Genomic DNA, 16,345 nt, shown 5'->3' on the forward strand with positions numbered 1-16,345 from the left:
CAAGCTCGTTTTCTGAGGCCAGCATTATCCTAATTCCAAAATCAGATAAAGACATCACAAAGAGAGAGAATTACAGGCCCATATCCCTGATGAACATAGATACTAAAATACTCAACAAAATATTAGCAAAGCGGATCCAGCAACACATTAAAGAGATCATACACCATGACCAAGTGGGATTTATTCTGGGGATGCAAAGCTGGTATAATATTTGCAAATCAATAAATGTGATACATCACATAAACAAATTGAAAGACAAAAATCACATGATCACATCAATAGACAGAAAAAGCATTAGACAAAATCCAACACCCTTTTTTGAGAAAAACTCTCAGCAAAGTGGGAGTAGAGGGAGCATATCTCAACATGACAAAGGCCATATATGACAAACCTACAGCCAACATCATTCCCAATGGGCAAAAACTACAAGCATTTCCCATAAGAACAGGAACAAGACAGGGATGTCCACTTTCACCACTCTTTTTTTTTAAAAAAATATATTTTATTGATTTTTTATAGAGAGGAAGGGAGAGGGACAGAGAGCCAGAAACATCGATCAGCTGCCTCCTGCACACCCACTACCGGGGATGTGCCCGCAACCACGGTACATGCCCTTGACCGGAATCGAACCTGGGACCCTTCAGTCCGCAGGCCGACGCTCTATCCACTGAGCCAAACCGGTTTTGGCTTCACCACTCTTATAGTAGTGGGAGTCCTAGCCACAGCGATCAGACAAGAAGAAAAAATAAAAGGAATCCAAATTGAAAGGAGGAAGTAAAACTCATTATTCGCAAATGACATGATATTGTACATAGAAAACCCTAAAGACTCCACCAAAAACCTACTAGATTTTATAAATGAATTTGGCAATGTAGCAGGATACAAAATCAACACCCAAAAACCGATGGCTTTTTTATACACTAATTATGAATTCTCAGAAAGAGAAACTAAACAAACATTCCCATTTACCTTGGCAACCAAAAAATTAAGATACTTAGTAATAAACTTAACCAAGGAGATAAAAGATTTGTACTGGGAAAACTAAAGGACATTGAAAAAAGAGAGAGAAGATATAAACAAGTGGAAGAATATAACGTGTTCAATGATTCATAGAATCAACATGATTAATATGTCCATACTACCCAAGGCAATCTACAGATTCAATGCAATCCCTATTAAAATACCAACAGCATATTTCACAGATCTAGAACAAATACTCCAAAAAATTATATGGAACTAAAAGAGACCTGGAATAGCTGCAGCAATCTTGAGAAAGAAGAACAAAGTTGAAGGAATCACAATACCAGATATCAAGCTATGCTACAAAGCCACCGTAATCAAAACAGCCTGGTACTGGTACAAGAATAGGCATACATATCAATGGAACTAAACAGAGACCCCAGAAATCAACCCAAGCCATTACACTCAATTAATATTTGCCAAAGGAGGCAAGAGTATACAATAGAGTCAAGACAGTCTCTTCAATAAATGGTGTTGGGAAAATTGGACAGATACATGCAAAATAATGAAACTTGACCACCAACTTAAACCACACACAAGAATAAACTCAAAATGGATAAAAGACTTAAATTTAAGCTGTGGAACTATAAAAATCCTAGGAGAAACCATAGGAAGCAAAATCTCAGACATCTCTTATAAAAAAAATGTTTATGGATACATCTCCTAAGGCAAAGGAAACTAAGGAGAAAATAAACAAATGGGGCTACATCAAAATGAAAAGCTTCTGCACAGCAAAAGAAACCATCAACAAAACAACAAGAAAGCCCACTGTATGGGAAACATATCTGGCAATGATACGTCTGATAAAGGGTTAATATCCAAAATATATAAGGAACTCATACAACTTAACAAAGGGAAGACAAACAATCCAATTAAAAAATCTCCAACGTGGACATACAGATGTCCAAGAGACATATGAAAAAATGTTCAAAGTCACTGATCATCAGAGAGTTGCAAACTAAAATGACAATGAGGCATCACCTCACACCTGTCAGAATGGTTACCATCAACAAATCAACAAATGACAAGTGCTGGCGAGGATGTGGAGAAAAGGGAACCCTAATGCACTGCTGGTGGGAATGCAGACTGGTGCAGCCATTAAGGAAAACAGTATGGAGTTCCCTCAAAAAATTAAATATGGAACTGCCATTTGACCCAGCGATCCCACTTCTAGGAATATATCCTAAGAGACCCAAAACACCAATCAGAAAGAATGTACTGGTATGCACCCCTATGTTCATAGCAGCACAACTTACAATAGTTAAGACCTGGAAACAGCCCACGTGCCCATCAGCAGATGAGTGGATAAAAAGCTGTGGTACACTTACACCATGGGATACTATGCAGCAGTAAAAAAGAAGGATCTCTTACCCTTTGAGACAGCATGGAGGGACCTGGGGAGTATCATGCTAAGTGAAATAAGTCAGTCAGAGTAAGACAAGTATCACATGATCTCACTCATATGTGGAATCTAATTAACAAAATAAACTAATGAACAGAATAGATCCAGAGACATGGAAGCATGGAACAGAGTGCAGAATCTCAGAGGGAAGGCGGGGGATTGGGGTGGATGGGAGGTAATTAATCGAAACCTTGTAAGCATATATGCATAACCCATGGACACAGACAAATAGGGTGGTGAAAGACTGGGGTAGGGGCAGGGGCGGGCTAGAGGGGGGTCAATGGGGGAAAAAGAGGACATATGTAATACTTCCAACAAGAACGATTTAATAATAAAAATTAAATAAAATTAAAAAAAATACTGCCCTGGCCTGTGTGGAGCGTCATCCATATACCAAAAGGCTGCGTGTTTGATCTTTTTTCAGAGCATGTATGGAAGGCAACCAAATGATGTTTCTCTCTCTCTCTCTCTCTCTCAAATCGATAAGCATACCCTCAGGTGAGGATATAAATAGATAAATAAATAAAATATTTTTTAAAAAATGAAGACAATCTACTGAATGGGAGAAGATATTTACCAAGACAAATCTAATAAGGGGTTAATATCCAAAATTTTTACAATTCTGTAATATTTCAGGCAGTAAAATGTCAGATACTCCTCTTATCATTTTTTTCTGATATATCTCCTTGGGCTAGAAAAACAAAACAAAAAATGAACAAATGGGACCACATCAAACTAAAGTTTTGGCACAGCAAAGTAAACCATCAACAAAATGCAATGACAACCTACTGAATAGAAGATATTTGCCAATGATATAAAGGGTTAACATCCAAAATTTTATAAAGAACTCATACTACTCAACACCCCAAACCAAACAATCCAATTAATAAATGGTCAGAGGACCTGAGTAGACAATTCTCCAAAGAAGACATATAGATGGCCAATAGATATATGAAAACATGCTCAAAGTCACTAATCAACAGAGAAACGCAAATTAAAACCACAATGAGATATCACCTCACACTTGTCAGAATGGCTACCATCAGTAAATCAACAAAGAAGTGTTGGCAAGCATGGGGAGAAAAGGGAACCCTTGTGTCTTGCTGTTGGGAATGTAGACTGGTGCAGGCACTATGAAAAACAGTATGGAGGGTCCTCAAAAACTTAAAAATGGCACCTCCTTATAACCCAATGATTCTACTTCTGGGTATGCATCTGAAGAAACCCAAAGCACTAATTCAAAAGCATTTATGCATGGCTATGCTCATTGCAGCATTATTTACAATAGCTAAGATATGGAAGCAACCCAAGTCCCACCAATAGATGACTGGCTGAAAGCTGTGGTACATATGTACTCATACACACACACACACACACACACACACAATATGGAACATTACTCGGTCATAAAAAAGAATGAAATCTTACTATCTGTGACAGCATGGATGGACTTAGAGGGTATTATGCTAAGTAAACTAAGTCAGTCAGAGAAAGAGAAATAGCATGATTTCACTTACATGTGGAATCTAAAGAGCAATATAAGTGAACAAAACAGAAACACGCTTATAAATATAGAGAATAGACTGATGGTTGCCAGATGGGAGAGGGTTCAGGGACGGGGTGAAAAAGGTGGAGGGATTAAGAAGTACTAATTGGCAGTTACAAAATAGTCACGGGGATGTAAGGTACAGCATAGGGAGCAGTCAATAATACTGTAATGACTATGTGTGGTGCCAGGTGGGGACTGAAGTATTGGGGGGAACTCTCTGTCAAGTGACTGTCTAACCACTATGCTAAACAGCTGAAATGAACACAAACTAATATGGAATGTAAACTGTAATTGAAAGATAAAATAAAGTACCCTGGGATAATGAAGCTTAAATCTTAACCAAATGATAGCACAAAGAGCAGTCCTAACTGTGAGCTGTACGGCCAGATCCGGAGTCTCTGGCTAACCCAGCCACCGAGCCCGCTCCCACCTGAGATGGTGGCTGCAGTCTCCTCAGCCAGGAGGCGGTCTTTTTCCTCTCGCAGCTTCTCCAGCTCTCGCTGGTGCTGCCTCTGGAGATCTTCAATCTTCTTCTGGTGCGTTTCTTCCATTGCTGCAAACCCTCGTTCGCATGTGGCCTGCAAGACGCAAATGAGCTTGATCAATTTGTTTCACCACCTCTAAGTCAGGGGTCCTGTTTGATAAGCCAGTAGCCCGCCTGCTCTCAGGCTTTCTGTTCTAGAGGAATACGCTTTCTGAAGGCGAGCACTGAGCCAGCGGGGCCATCTGACAGCTGTCTGGAGACTCACTGATGCTATCAGAGCACTTAGAAAAGGGTGTTTACATCTATAAATTGTCTTATTTCTATGATTGTTCTGAATCCTGTGAATGAGCTGGTATTGTGGGTGGGAAGAGGCTGCAGTGGAATCTAAAAGAGCCAATTCTGGGCCCTGATGGAATTACTGCCAGGTCGGACTGACAAGAGGGAGAGAGAGGAGAATGAATTTGCAGAGGCTGGCTGTGTCTGGTTTGAGTTCATACAGGGAGTAGCACTGTGTCAGTCACAAACTGGGCATTTCACAAATAAGTCATAGTCATGACTTTGTGAGCTGGAGGGCTCCACGGGGCTGGCCCTGCACTGACGAGCTAGCCACCCTCACCTGGTCACACCTCTGCAGTGTCCACGAGGGGTTACATTAGGCTACATGCTCTCTTCCCTTCCAGTCTGTCTTCCTTCTACTTCCTTTGAAGGAGTACAGAGGGGCAGTAATTAGTGACTCCACTAACTACACTGGGACACATACCAGAAAAACTGCTCTCCAACTTGTCTGCACCTGTTACAGGCTGGGGCGGTTTATTACATGGGCACACGGGAGTGCAGGGGAAGGACACAGGCATGCCCTATGAAGGGATCGAACCATCCCACATGCTACACTGGGAAGTCCAGGCCTGGGTTATCAGTTGCTCTTAACAGGGCAGGTGAGTGTGCCCTACAGATGCAAGGAGGTCTACGTAGCTGTTTTGTGCACGGAACCACACTTTCTGTCTAAATCCCTTGCAAAATCTGTTTCTGAATAGAAATCAGGCCTTCCAGTTATTTTTAAAAAGTGGAAGAATGTGGCTATGATCCATTCCAAATGCAAGTGGAGGCTCCTCCCTCCCAACCCTATACTATTTGGTTGATCTTCTTGCACATGCCTTTAAAAACAAACAACCCAACCAACCTGCCAACCCCCCGGGTTCTGAGCCCCCACAGTAACTGTGAGGCTTTCCTGAGGGCCTCAAGGCAGTTCTTCCAAACTCACGGTCAGAGTTTGGATTTCACTGCAGGCTTGCTGCACTGTGTTCACCATTAACTGGGCATTACTTTTCCCAGAGGCTCCTTCTGGCAGCCGGTGGTCTCCTTCCACCACCTCACACCAAAGGACGCTGGAGGAACCCTCGAGCTGTGGCTCGGACCCTTGCATGCTCGGAGCCCATTGTCTTCTCTCTCCCGGGTGCTTTGGTTCACATATGGCTTCTCAGTTAACACACAGCTAGTAGAACTCATAAGTATTAGTTTGATTTGAGTGCTTTAGAATCCTATATAATAAAAGCCTAATATGCTAAGTGTCCGGTTGTCCGTTCAACCAATCAAAGCGTAATATGCTAATGATATGCTAAGGCTGCTCAACTGCTTGCTATGACATGCACTGACCACCAGGGGGCAGACAGTCGACCAGTCGGTTAGTTTGTTGCTGGGGTCCAGCTGATGGAGACTGAACGAGCCAGGCCGGACATGCCCTGGAGCCCTCCTGCAGTTCCTCCACGGCCCCAATCGTGCACGGGTGGGGTCCCTTGGCCTGGCTTGTGCCCTCTCACAACCTGGGACTCCTTGGGGGATGTTGGAGAGCAGGTTTCGGCCCAATCCCGCAAGCTAGGCCGAGGGACCCCACTGGTGCACAAATTCATGCACTGGGCCTCTAGTAGCTAAATAATGGTCAAAATTCTTTCTACAGAAACTCTGAGGTGTCTTTAAAGATTGGCTGCCTCCCTGGAGAGCATATGTTAAGTTAAAAAAAAAATCAATACACAAATTTTAATTTTTAAGTCAATAATCTCTGGGATCAATGATGACTGTGCAGAATAATGAGGGAAGGCATCAGCCTGTGGCTATAGTAGAGCGGCCATCAGGCCCAGATCCCAATCTCCCCAACCCGGGCAAAAATCTGCACAAAGTCGTAGCATTAGCCGGGTCCCCAGGAGAGTGCTATTTGGTTGAAATTTCTGTGTGTCTCAAGGTTGTCAATGAGAATACCATGGACCTATGTCACGGCAAGGGGACACTGGGCCCCAGCACCATCTATGGCCAGTTTGTCAACACAAGGCAGTGTTATCCTTTCTGATGGCTTGCTAATGGGTGCTACGATGTCACCACTTTGGTCAAAGCCTTATCTATGCCCCGCTGACGGCCATGGGAGCTGGAATAGCCTCACCGTGCAGGAGGCTCTGGTGGAACTGACAGGAAGCAGTTCGCTGTGGCGGAGGAACACTCTGGCTCCTGTGAGCCTGAGCTGTGTGCGCCCAGGCACCTGCTCAGAGACCTGCTGGGTGCTGTGAAAAGTTGCGGGGCCCTGTGAGTAGCGAAGGAACGAGGACGGTGCTTGTGCGAATTACTTTGAAAGCCCCACCTGAGCACTGCTATCGCAGGCACTGACGGCCACAGGGCACTTCCGGGAAAGAGCCCTGGAAGCTCTCCCGTGACTCACGATGGGTTCTGACTGACTCCGGACAAGCACAGCGCAGGTGGCCTCTTGGCCTGCGTGCCTGCTGGCCACCACACGGGCTCGCCTGTGCGAGTGCTGTGCTGTCAGAGGTAAGAATGTGCTGCCTACACAGAACACACTTATGCTTTCCTGCCGGACCTGGAGGAGTGCGCAGCTGGGAGCACAGCCATGGCAGCTTGCTCAGCAGCAGCAAAGCATGTGCAGCCCAGAGCCAGCTCTGCACTGCATGGAAGGGAGTGTCACCTCATCCCGGGCCTGCCGAGACTAAGGGCTTGTGAGGGACGTGGGCATTTCTGGGGTGTAGCTCCAAGGGATGGCAAGCAGCCCAAGAGGATAACGCCGAGAAGCTTAGGGGATGTGCTGGCGGCCACATGCATGCCCACAGTGCCTCTGGTTAGGAAGGGGGTGGGTGGGCCTGGAATTGTCGCCTCTGAGTGCTAGGGCTGCTGGGTGTTCTGCATAATGAGAAACAGTTGAGGAGTGTGGGAGACAGGGACAAGAACGGTTATTTTCCCAAGCTCCTGAGGAGTACCAGCGCTGAAAGCTGTGCTCCTGCAGTCCTTACCTAGGTGCCCCCTAGACACCAGTTCCCTACAGAGTTGGGATGGGAGTGTGGCTCTCGGCACTGTCTTGTCAATATTCCTCTTTCAGGCTCCCCAAACTCTGCTCTCCTACAACAGTTAAGAGACAGCCCTGCAAGGGTGCCTCCGGCCCGTCTACCCCAGGCTTTTCTTCAGTGTAGTTTGCACCAGCCACAGGTGGGCTGTTGGGGTGGGAAGCAGGCGAGGCGGTGAGGGGCTGTGAGAAGCGGGCGGGAAGGCAATGGGAGACCACTCCCTCTCTCGCCAGTGATCCTGTTCTGCTAGTCCTCTTTCCTAGTGGGGGATGTTGAACAGGATGCTAGACCCTAACCAAGGCCCTGCTCTGAGGCCACACCATCTCATGAGCAAGGAGTCGAGGAAGGAACAAAATGTTGAATAAATTCTGCTTATACAGGAACTCAGGGCCAAGAACCGTCTTCCAGCTCCACCCCGAGAATCCCCGACTCTGCCTCTCCACAAGGAGAATGCCTGCCCCTTGACTGCTTTGCAAATTAAACGATGCTTCGAAACCTTAAGGTTCTCAAAGTCTTTCTGGTACTTCTCTCGCAGCGTGGCCGTGTCACCCTCCAGGTCCTTGTGCTCCAGCTCCTCCCGCATGATGTCCATTTGAGCCTCCAGCTCCTGGATGCGCTCCCTCAGCCCCATCATGGAGTCGGCCTCCCCAGTGGCTACTTGCAGAGCATCCCTGGGCTGGCCAGCTGGCCAGGTGGAGGAAGGGGGCTGCTGGGGGCTCCTGGCCAGCAAGGCTTCCGGCGGCTGCCCCTGATAGTGGCAGAGGGTCTCCTGCAGGCACTGCAGGTTCTGGGAGTAGTGCTCCTGCAAGGTCCTTAGCTCTTCCTCGTGGATGGTCTGTAGCTCTTTGACCTTGAGCTGGAACTTGTCCTCCAGGGTCTGCATCTGCTCCACATGGTGCCTCTCCATGTCCTGCCTGTCTCTGACTGAGGCATCCAGCTGGCTCAGGACTCGGCTGTGCTCAGCCTGCAGTGAATTCTCTGCTCTGTTCAACTGCTCCACCACACACCGGATCTCCTCCTCGTACCTCCCTTGCAGGGCAAACATGTTCTCGTTGTGCTTGCTCTCCACTTCCTCCAGATACCTCTGCTGCTGGTCTAGCTGGGTGACCTGGGCCTTGAGCTCAGCATTTTCCCTGTGAATGATGGCGATCACTTCCAGGTACTCACTCTTCTGCTTCCGGAGAAGTTGCTTGTACTCCTCCCTCAGGGCTTCGATAGCTTGCTCGTGCTCCTGGCAAGAGGCCCCCCTGCTCGGCCAGGACTCCTTGTAGCACTGAAGCTCTTTTTCATACTCCAGCCGAATTTTGCAGGCTGCATAACACACCTGAGCCTGAATAATTGCATCTTTAACTAATAATGAAGAATAGTGACCAAGGCCTCCCAAATAAGTGTTATAGGAGAGATTCTGGGACACCTGAAGAAGCTTCCGACAATCTCTTATTGACTCCACAGGGGGAAGAGCAGTTAAAGAGGCAGATATCTCTCCTAAGAGGCGGGCCTTATCTCTAAGCTGCAGGGCGAGTTCTTCCTGAATCCCAACGAAGGCCCCAGAGCTCTGGTCGGAGAAGCGGAAGGGCTCCTGGAAGCCAGCTGTGTCTTGACTCAGTTCTTCTCTCAATGGGCTCAAGTCCCAGGGAGCCTGGACACCTTCTGCAGTGCCCGCTGGGAGCTTGAGGGCCTCTGCAACCTGCTGCATCACCCTCTCAAAGTCAGGGGTTCGGTAGGCTCCCAGGATTTCTCCCAGCGCGTGCTTATGCTGCCGCAGGGCTGCCTGGGTCCCCCGGAGAGTCTCCCGAATGCTCTGCAACCGACGATGGAATGACTCCCTCACTGACTGCACCGCGAAGCTGAGCTCCGCCCTGACCCACGTGGCATCTGCCAGGGCGGGGACCAGGGCTGGTGGGATGCTCTGCTGCCCACCTCCTGATGCACTGGCTGCCTCTCCCCCCACTGTTCCCAGGTGCTTACTCAGGGACTCAACCTGGCTCCAGAATTCACCATCCACCAGCACCTTCTTAGCCCAGGTGTCTGCTGGGGCCCCCAGACAGACTGCACTCCCAGACTCCAGGGGCAACTTTCCTGACTGAGAAATCTCGTCGAGAACGTGTGAGATATCTGACGTCGTGTTTTTTAAAGAGTCCGCTATGTGGTTTATCAGAGAGGCTTCCAGGGCTATTTGATCAGCAAGGAGCTTCAACTGCTCCTGCTCGGTCAGCTCCGGCTGCGGAGGCGGCTGCTGCGGAGTCTCCTTCCCGCTCTCCAGGAAACTCTCTTCCTCCAGCCGAGTGTGGGCCCCGCTGTCTGCAGGGGCTGGCCAGTGACGCAGAGCCTGGATGGCACTTACTAGCACGCTCTCCACGCTGGCCAGGGGGTCTGCTCCTGCCCCCAGTGCTTCCTCCTGGCCAGACCTTGGCAGAGACCGTAGCTGTTCTCGGCAATTTTCTAAGCAAGCGAGGGCCTGTGTGTTTTTTATCTGGAAATTGCCAAGCTCCCCTACGTGATTTTCAATGATCTTCGCCCTGGCCTGTTTCTCCTGCTCCAGCTGGGAGGCCAGCGCGCCAACCTGGAGCAGGCTGGCACGGAGCTGCTCGCGGAGCCTCGCCTCGGTGCCAGCCCACTGGTGGTGCAGCGTGAGCAGGGCCTCCTGGCTCTGGCCCTGCTGGCTCTCCAGCTTCACCGTCACATCTTTGAGCTTCTCTTCTGTGATGTAGAGCTTGGTCTCCAGGGAGTGTATTATGGAGAGGTAGGTATCAGAGTCGCTGGTTGCAGGGACGGAGCTGAGGGTGGCCTCTGACGACATGCTCTCCTCGGAGGGTGACTGGTCCTGACTGGTGTCGGAAGACGTGCTGCTGGTCCAGGTCTTCTCGGATCCATCGGGGTGGGTGTATTTCTGGCACTGGATCGTGGAGAACCGGATTCTTTGCCTTTTAATGCTGGGTACGCACTGCTCAAATTTTGCTGTGTTCCGTGAGTGCCCCTCCTTGTCAGGCACTTCTGACTTCGGGGGCATTATGCTCACTTCTCTCCTCGGGCTGCTGTGCCCGTGTTTCTCCTTAAGGGCAGCCCCTGGGTCCTCATCCTCGAGCCTCAGCTGTGGGCAGCCTGGGGATATGCCTGAGGCTTGGAGCTGCAGGCCCGAAAGCGCAAAGCCATCCTCTGCTTCTCCCAGGGAGCTGTGCGGCTCCTCCACTTCCTCTGAAGATGCCTTGGTAAATTTCCTTAAAACCTCTTCCTTTGTCTGGAGCTTCATTTCTGTTTCCTCTAAGCTGCTCCCCAAGGCAACCATTTTAACCAAAGCCTCACTGAGGTCCTGATCTTTCTTTTCCAGAACTTTCTCATGCATGTCCTTGATATGCCTCAGCTCCTCCTCCCTCTCTCTCAGCAGGGTGTGCATGCCCTGGAGCTGGCTGGCCACCCTCTGGTAGGCATGCTCCAGGCTCTGGTAGTCGGCCTCCCTGCCCTGCAGCTTCTGTTGAAGCTCCGCAACATCCCCATCAGACAGGGCGACACGCTCCGTCAGCTCCTGGAACCGCTGCCGGACCAGGTCCCGCTCCTCCCTGAGACTCTGGACGTGCTGGGCCAGCGTCTGGAGGCTGGCCTCCTTCACCTGCAGCTGCTCCTCCAGCTGGCGCACCGCCTGGCTGCCCTCAGACCTGGCGCTTAACTTCTCCCTCTGGAGCGCCTCCACCTGCTGCTCGTGGTCCTGGAGCTGGTCCTCGTAGGCACTGGCCTTGTCCTCCACCTCCTTCAGGTTCTGCAGCAACGCCTGCTTTTCCTTCTCACAGCTCTCCAGCAGCAGCTCGTAGTTCCTCTGCAGCTTCTCCTCCATCAGCCGCTGGGCCTGCTCGCTAGCACTGAGCTGCTGGCTGAGGTCTGCGATGCGCTCCTGCAGCCTCTGCACCTCCTTCTGGCGGTCTCTCTGCAGCGCCTGCTGTGTCTCCAGGTCGCGCAGCTCCTGCGTCTTCTCCAGCAGCAGGGCCTCAGCGCTCATGAGCTTCTGCTCGCTGGCCTGGAGCTGACCGCTCAGCACGGCCCTGCTGTGCTGCCACTCCTCCAAGTGTTCACGGGCCTTGTCCTTCTCCAGTTTCAGGTCCCCCTTGAGCTGGGCCAGTGCCTGTTCCTTGAAGGTGAGCTCGGCGGCAGCGGTGCTGAGCCTCGCCTGAAGGCTGCGGATCTCGGCCTCATGGTGCCGGACTGCATCCTCGGCCTCCCCGTAGCTGCACTTCCGGGCCTGGGTCTGCTGCGTGGTCAGCCCCTGGCGCTGGCACCGGACTTCCAGCTCCCTTTGCAGATCCTGATGGACTCTGTGGAGCCTCTGCCAGGCACCAGATGGCGAGGTGGCCACTTCAGTCTTAAAAAAACCGATTAAACACTGGTTAGTAACACTCGGGCTTCCTAGTTCTGAGTGTCACACCTCTGGCCAGGGTCATCACAGAAAAGCTCCTTGGTGGGTTTGCCTTTTATCCTTTGCACAAATTTTTTTTTTCATTAAAAAAACAATCCAACAAATCATCTTAATTATTTTGATAAGTGCTGCTTCCAGGTAAACAGAAAACATGGATAACAACATCAAAACAACTCTAACTGGATGGCTTCTGGGAGAAGTAAATCAAACACAACTGAATAATGGGACACACGGGTCAGCAAAACAGGACTGAAGACGAGACGAGACGGGTGGGAGGAGGGGGAGCAGAGCATGGCATGTGTTTGTTCTACAAAAGGAAAGGCACACAGCTCCAGGTAATAAGTCTGGAAAAGCACAGGCTGAGGCTGCGGGGAGGCCCCTCCTTCCAGGACAGGAAGGAGGAAGGAGGCAGCAGGCGACACGGAGCACTTTCCTTTGGAAGTGGCGCTCGTCCTCAGTGACAGGAGGAACGAGTCTCCCTGTACGAAGACAGAGCAGGGAAAGCGACACCCACGGAGTAAAATATGGTAACCAACCAAACACACCTCAGGGATTTCAAAATAAGTGACGCACGCACAAAACAAAACACAACACCAATGGAACAAAACTCCCCAAACAGAAAGGCATGCAGGACAGACAGAACTAATAATCGGGGGAAAACATGAACATGAACAGAAGTGAGAACAGCCCAGCCTGAGAACCTGACCTGCCTGTGGCCCCTTTCAGTCCGCGGGGAAGCCACAGATGTGACACTCAGTTCCGTTATTGGTTATACTCCACAGCAAGTCCAAACCATGCAAGCTCCTCCTCCCAGAACGCATAGCGTAGCACAGCGCCCATCCCAGGCAAACTCCTTCTGACTCCAACCCCTAAGGCCTTGTTCCTCCCCAAGCACAAAGGGAGGAAGAGCAGCCGCTATTGGACTGTGGGAAGGCATTGAGAAGCCAGCTCTGCCCAGTGCCGACTGACAGGGGCTTGGGTGCGGGCTCAGGCAGTCAGTCATCCAAGTTAGACACAGAGGCAGGCTCTTAGGTTAGCAACGTGCACAACCTGCTGCTAACATCTTTACCGCCTGATGAAGTAAAGGGAATCTGTGTAGGATGGGGGCCCAACCCAGGTTTAAAAAGATGCTCCCCGAACCTGGAGGGTCTGCATGAATGACCAGAATGCCCTGAGTGAGCTGTGCACAAAAGAACGCTCACCATCACCAGCTCCTGGTGCCTGAGAGTCTGAACTGGGCACAGCAATAACTACAGCTGAAAGGGCTGGGAAGGCGGGTGCAGGGCACACAGGGCGCCCAGGGCCACAGCTAAAGCTGAGGGAAAAGAGAAATGAGAGAAGGAGAAGGTAGAGGGAACATGCAGCCACAGCAGCATGGACAGAGGCAGGAAGGCAAGAAGGTTCACGTGCTGCCCTGGCGGACTGGGACTGAGGTGGGCAAGGCATGGTGATCTGGAAATGCTGGCACGGTCACTGAGAGCTGGAAGGGCCTCGGGGACAAGGTCTACGACCACACAGGAGAGGCTAGTGCGGTGGGGGAGGGGACACTGGCATCTGCTGGTCAGTGTCAGGGCCTGAGCTTGCAGCCAGGTCCTTGGCCTTGGCAGAGAGCCCACTCCATTGCCCATTTTGCGTTTCCCAGTACTCATTTGTCAGTCGTCTCTCCCCACCAGCACATCACTCCAGGGGCAGGGAGTCTGTTGTTTGTGCCCCAGACCAAAATAGGGCCTCTCGACAGAGCACACACCAGCTCACTGTCCAGCTGCTCTCTGTGATTCTGCCTGCTGATCGGGACTGTGGCCCAGAGACCTCTGGTCCTGGACATTGGGTGTGGGCTCTCAGCTTAGAGCCCAAGCTCGGGGCCTCCTCTCCCCTTCTAGGTTGGCTGTGTGGGTTGGCTCAGGGCTGGGGGCCATGTTTCCCCGAAACTTCAGTCTAGGCAGGAAGAAAGGAATGGGGCACTGGGCGAGTGGGGATAGCCCAGGTGTGCCTGTAGGTATGGCACAGACAGGTGGGGACAGGGGATCCAGAGCTAGCTCTGCCACTAACTTGGTCTTAAGGAGGCACTTGGTGGCTATGTCACTCAATTTCTTCCATCTGTAAAACAGGCCAAATACTGCTTTTGTAAAAACTATTAGAAATGACATGCAAATATATAGTATTTATAACAAATATATTGGATTACTTTGAGAGCCCAAAGGAAAACCCACCAAAATTATTTTATTAAAGAACAAAGAAAAAACCTTAGACACAGAAGTCTCAGGTAGATTCTCCAAAATGTGATACCAGGAGGGAATACACACGGCCCAGTGCCCTGGAGCCACGGTCCTGCGGCAGAGCAGCCCGAGGCGGCACTGGAGGGCTGCCCTGCTCAGGCCGGTGTGCGCATTCCTAGCCTGCCAGGGCCCTCGCACTCAAGTTCCCAAGAGCATCTGGGGCGCCCGCAGCCCCTCAGCCCTACCTGCAGCACATAGCCCTCCCGGGCACTCTGCTCCCGGCCCAGAGCCACCCTCAGCTGGTCCTGCAGGTGCCGGTTCTGCTCCAAAAGGTCTGAGGCCTCCTTCTGGCTCTGCTCCAACTGTTGACAAAAAGACACCCCTTTTAAAGCAAAATGATGGTAACAAGCCGCAGCACAGTAGAGGCCCTGGGGGTATTTCTGACACCAGCTAAGCTGGCACACAGACTCCTCCCTGGCCCTTCACGTGCCCACAGGTCAGGGATAAGCTGATCTGCCCTGAACTGCAGCATCTGGAACTGAAGGCTCCTGCTCAAGCCGTAAATACACATACATAACACGGCAGACCGGCCACCTGAATGCCCACCTAACACCCACCCTGCTCAAGGTCCCCCTTTGCAGACCCAGCAGGAAATGTGCTCTATGCCTGCACCAGGAGGCAGACACGCCTGTCCTTTCCGTTCCCTCAGCACGGCCACAGCCCGGCTGCCCCCGGGGGGGGGGGGTGCCCCACTTCAGCCCCTGCCTTGGCTTCCACTGCAAGTCTCACTTTTACCCAATGGACCCGACAAAACATTCCGTTTGCGAAGAGGGTTCCATGAGATGTGGAAGGCAAGCAAGCTACTTCAGACTCTCCTTGGTTTCCATGGCTTTGAATCCAGTCATCTATCCGGTCACTTCTTCCCCGAATATTCCCTAGGAGCCTAACTGGGTGCTGGGCCACCTGGGCCACTCTGCCTGCCCTGCCCCCGAGGCTGTGGAGCTGGGAGACGGGCAGGGGGCTGCGGGGCTGTGTGAGAGGCACGAGACCCTTGATGTTCAGACACTGCTGTTTAAAACAAGCTTACAGTCCCGTGTGGGGCCTATTTTAGCTCATAGCAATCTGAGTTTGAACTGTTATTTATTGCATCTTGCCTTTATTATCCTATTAATAGGCATAGAAAATGGAAATGAACTCAAAGTGTCCATGCTAGTGATAAACGTCAGCCTCATGAATTTAATCGACTAGGAGAAATAAGGCAAGCGGAGGCAGGACAAATGACACATCTGTAACTTTAATTAGCTACTTCTGTAAAAGAACACACGTGAAACATGAAACTGTAAGGCTGTTCCTCCTTGGCCAGGAGCTCCCTGTTCAGCTTTGTAAATCCGCGGTGGAAGTGCCCCAGGGCTGACTCCGGACACATGTTCATGAAGAACGTATTATGCTGCAAATGCAGGGCTGGCACTCATCCTGATCTGGGTGCCAGAGGGACCCGCTCTGCAAAGTCTCCACAGTGCAGTCCTTGCCGAATGAGTGCACGGCTCCCCCGGGCACCCACCTGCCTCCTGTGGCGGCCTGCACCTCCTCTCCTGGCAGTCACCAGGCTGCTGGGCAGCAGTGGGACTCTTCTCTGCCTCCAGCTTTGGCTGCTCCACCCAGGGTCGCCTAGTGCAGATGAAACCTAACGCTGCGCTGCTTATGTTCCTCTCCCCCAAAGAGCTCCAGTTCAGGCTGGAAACAGGCCCTGAAACCCACCAGCCTCTTCTCTGGCCACTCTGACTCTAATGGCAGTGCCCCTGCCACATGGCAAACTACTCTGTCCTAGAAAGGTCTGGTCTGGTCCCCCCGCCACCCCGCCGCCCTGCATGGGCTGGCACTGCCTGTACCTCTCAGCGACTACACTGGACTCTAAGAACCTGTCCAACCAT

General features: G+C 50.8%; 1 protein-coding gene across 1 annotated transcript in view; it reads right to left on the minus strand.

The window, feature by feature from the left end:
- MPRIP (myosin phosphatase Rho interacting protein) overlaps positions 1-16,345 on the minus strand; it is a gene marked incomplete at its 5' end in the record, with an annotated part of 198,347 nt that overhangs the window by 43,468 nt on the left and 138,534 nt on the right. Inside the window, 3 exons of the mRNA XM_079799122.1 lie at positions 4,402-4,549; positions 8,290-12,144; positions 14,660-14,776. Coding sequence (XP_079655248.1) covers positions 4,402-4,549; positions 8,290-12,144; positions 14,660-14,776 — 4,120 coding nt within the window. The remainder of the gene's footprint in view (positions 1-4,401; positions 4,550-8,289; positions 12,145-14,659; positions 14,777-16,345) is intronic.

This window comes from Cnephaeus nilssonii (genome assembly GCF_951640355.1).
Source record: "Cnephaeus nilssonii genome assembly, chromosome: 19".
Taxonomy (NCBI): domain Eukaryota; kingdom Metazoa; phylum Chordata; class Mammalia; order Chiroptera; family Vespertilionidae; genus Cnephaeus; species Cnephaeus nilssonii.